Raw genomic sequence first — 2,968 nt, 5'->3', positions numbered from 1 at the left:
CACGACTGAGAAAGCGGTCTTCAAATTTCCAAGACTTTATTTACAGTTAAATCAAAATCTGAACACAAGCTGATACACCGAGGCTCACATCGACATCTGCCCCTCAGCACTGAAGCAATTTCCTTTGCAAAAATATCACTCTTATTGAGCCCAAGCCGACGTCAGAATGGAAAAGGCAACAAGAAAATGGTGGAAGGTTCAGGGAGGGGGTGGGGAAAGGGGTGGGGGGGGAGCAAGGTGTGTTGGGGAGAGAGTGGGAGGAGGATCTGTCACATCCCAGAAGTCGTGGGCATAATTCTGAGGGTATACTGTACTGTCGGAGGGACAGTGCTGTGGAACTGTGCACGGTTCCAGTCTCCGTATCACATTGGGTGTCACTGGAGAAGGTGCTGAATGGCCTCCTCCTGTTCCTGTGTAATGGGCTGGAGAAGGGGCTGAATGGCCTCCTCCTGTTCCTGTGTAATGGGCTGGAGAAGGGGCTGAATGGCCTCCTCCTGTTCCTGTGTAATGGGCTGGAGAAGGGGCTGAATGGCCTCCTCCTGTTCCTGTGTAACAGGCTGGAGAAGTGGCTGAATGGGGCCTCCTCCTGTTCCTGTGTAACAGGCTGGAGAAGGGGCTGAATGGGGCCTCCTCCTGTTCCTGTGTAACAGGCTGGAGAAGGGGCTGAATGGGGCCTCCTCCTGTTCCTGTGTAATGGGCTGGAGAAGGGGCTGAATGGGGCCTCCTCCTGTTCCTGTGTAACAGGCTGGAGAAGGGGCTGAATGGGGCCTCCTCCTGTTCCTGTGTAACAGGCTGGAGAAGGGGCTCAATGGCCTCCTCCTGTTCCTGTGTAATGGGCTGGAGAAGGGGCTGAATGGCCTCCTCCTGTTCCTGTGTAACAGGCTGGAGAAGGGGCTGAATGGGGCCTCCTCCTGTTCCTGTGTAACGGGCTGGAGAAGGGGCTGAATGGCCTCCTCCTGTTCCTGTGTAATGGGCTGGAGAAGGGGCTGAATGGCCTCCACCTGTTCCTGTGTAACAGGCTGGAGAAGGGGCTGAATGGCCTCCTCCTGTTCCTGTGTAACAGGCTGGAGAAGGGGCTGAATGGCCTCCTCCTGTCCCAGTGTAACAGGCTGGAGAAGGAGCTGAATGGCCTCCTCCTGTTCCTGTGTAACAGGCTGGAGAAGGGGCTGAATGGGGCCTCCTCCTGTTCCTGTGTAACTGGCTGGAGAAGGGGCTGAATGGGGCGGGGAGGGGTTTGAGTAACCTCCCTCCAGTTCCTTGGAACCACATTCCCGGGAGTGGATGAGGTGGGAGGGTGGTGGAGAGGGAGGGCATCAGGGAGTGGAGGAGTGGGGTGAAGTGGAGAATGTTTGCCAGGGCGCCGTTAGTTCTGGGCTTTGGTGAATTCTGGCTTGGCTGCGACCTCTTGCTCAGGGCCTGGTGAGGAGAGGCCTGATTCCTCACTGAAACGACGCTCAAAGATACTTGGGAGCGACTCCCGGAACTTGACCTTCAACTCACTGCTGATGGAGATGTAGACCAGCGGGATGACGCAGCTTTTGACGTGTAGGAGGCAGATGGAGTAGTAGGCCCCATAGTAGGCCGAGACGCAGAGGCCAAATGTGCCCTCGGAGAGGGCGCGGTGATGGAGGAAGACGCACAGGTGATAGGGCACCCAGCACATGAGGAAAATGACGGCGTTGAGGGTGATGGCGCGGTAGAGTCTGCTGGTTTTGCGGGAGGGCCGGTGCGGACCGCACAGGATGAGGGCATTGGCCAACGTGAAGGCCACAAAGGGCGCCAGGAAGGCCAGGGTGAATTCGGTGATGACCAGCCCCTCCTTGGTGGCCGCTGAGACCTTGATGGCACGGATGACGCCATAGATGACGCCCAGGATGACGGACAGCCCCCAGATGGCCCAGGCGGCCATGACGGCCGAGTCCTTGGTGCGGGACAGGCGCCACCAGATGGGGAAGGCCATTCCCAGGAAGCGCTCGACACTGATCCAGGTCAGCAGAAAGGCGCTGGCCTCGTTGCAAACCACGATGATGCAGCGGAAGACCATGAGGCTGGGGTCGGAAGCGGCCACCTTGGCAAAGCGGCAGATGCTGTGCACAAACTGGAAGAGGAGGAAGAGAAAGTCGGCCAGGAGCAGGTTCATGACGTAAGCCACAAAGCGGTTCTTGCGTCGGAGTTTGCAACCCAGCACCCAGAGCGCCAGGCCATTCAGTGGCACCCCAACCACCGAGGTCAGCACCAGCAAGGTGGAGATGATCTGGGTGTGCCGCTGTTGCATCACGCCTTCGTCCCAGCTCCCATTGGCTGAAGCGTTGAGTGTGCGTGTCGCCTCACACAGGGAGGCCATCATTGTCCACCTGCGCCACCTGGAGTCAAAAACAACCGTCACCTTTAAGAACACGTCGAACCGTACAGCGCAGCGAGCTCCTTCGGCCCAACCCTAACCCTAACCCTAACGCCTCACCTCCCACCTAATCCCCCTTCCCATAGCCCCCAATATCATAGAAACATGGAAGATAGGAACAGGAGGAGGCCATTCGACCCTTTTAGCCTGTTCCGCCATCCATCACGATCATGGCTGATTGTCCAACTCAAGAACAAAGAACAATACAGCACAGGAACAGTCCCTTCGGCCCACCAAGCCCGCGCCGCTCCCTGGTCCAAACTAGACCATTCTTTTGTATCCCTCCATTCCCACTCCGTTCATGTGGCTGTCTAGATAAGTCTTAAACGTTCCCAGTGTGTCCGCCTCCACCACCTTGCCTGGCAGCGCATTCCAGGCCCCCACCACCCTCTGTGTAAAATATGTCCTTCTGATCATAGAATCATAGAATCATAGAAACCCTACAGTGCAGAAGGAGGCCATTCGGCCCATCGAGTCTGCACCGACCACAATCCCACCCAGGCCCTACCCCCACATATTTTACCCACTAATCCCTCTAACCTACGCATCCCAGGACTTTAAGGGGCA

The 2,968-nt window shown here is 57.0% G+C and overlaps 1 protein-coding gene across 1 annotated transcript; it reads right to left on the bottom strand.

Moving 5' to 3' along the window:
* Positions 1-353: 353 nt before the first annotated feature.
* LOC144491076 (mas-related G-protein coupled receptor member A-like) lies at positions 354-2,354 on the bottom strand. The gene has a single exon (XM_078208759.1). It carries the CDS (start codon positions 2,345-2,347, stop codon positions 1,364-1,366), a length of 984 nt encoding a protein of 327 aa, XP_078064885.1. The 5' UTR covers positions 2,348-2,354; the 3' UTR covers positions 354-1,363.
* Positions 2,355-2,968: the final 614 nt, after the last annotated feature.

The sequence above is a fragment of the Mustelus asterias genome, unplaced genomic scaffold (assembly GCF_964213995.1).
Source record: "Mustelus asterias unplaced genomic scaffold, sMusAst1.hap1.1 HAP1_SCAFFOLD_4376, whole genome shotgun sequence".
Taxonomy (NCBI): Eukaryota; Metazoa; Chordata; class Chondrichthyes; order Carcharhiniformes; family Triakidae; genus Mustelus; species Mustelus asterias.
This window is presented reverse-complemented; position numbering and strand designations above follow the sequence as displayed.

Excerpts from the sequence above, each read along its gene's own strand:
- LOC144491076 (XM_078208759.1), bottom strand. The coding sequence starts at position 2,347 with ATGATGGCCTCCCTGTGTGAGGCGACACGCACACTCAACGCTTCAGCC.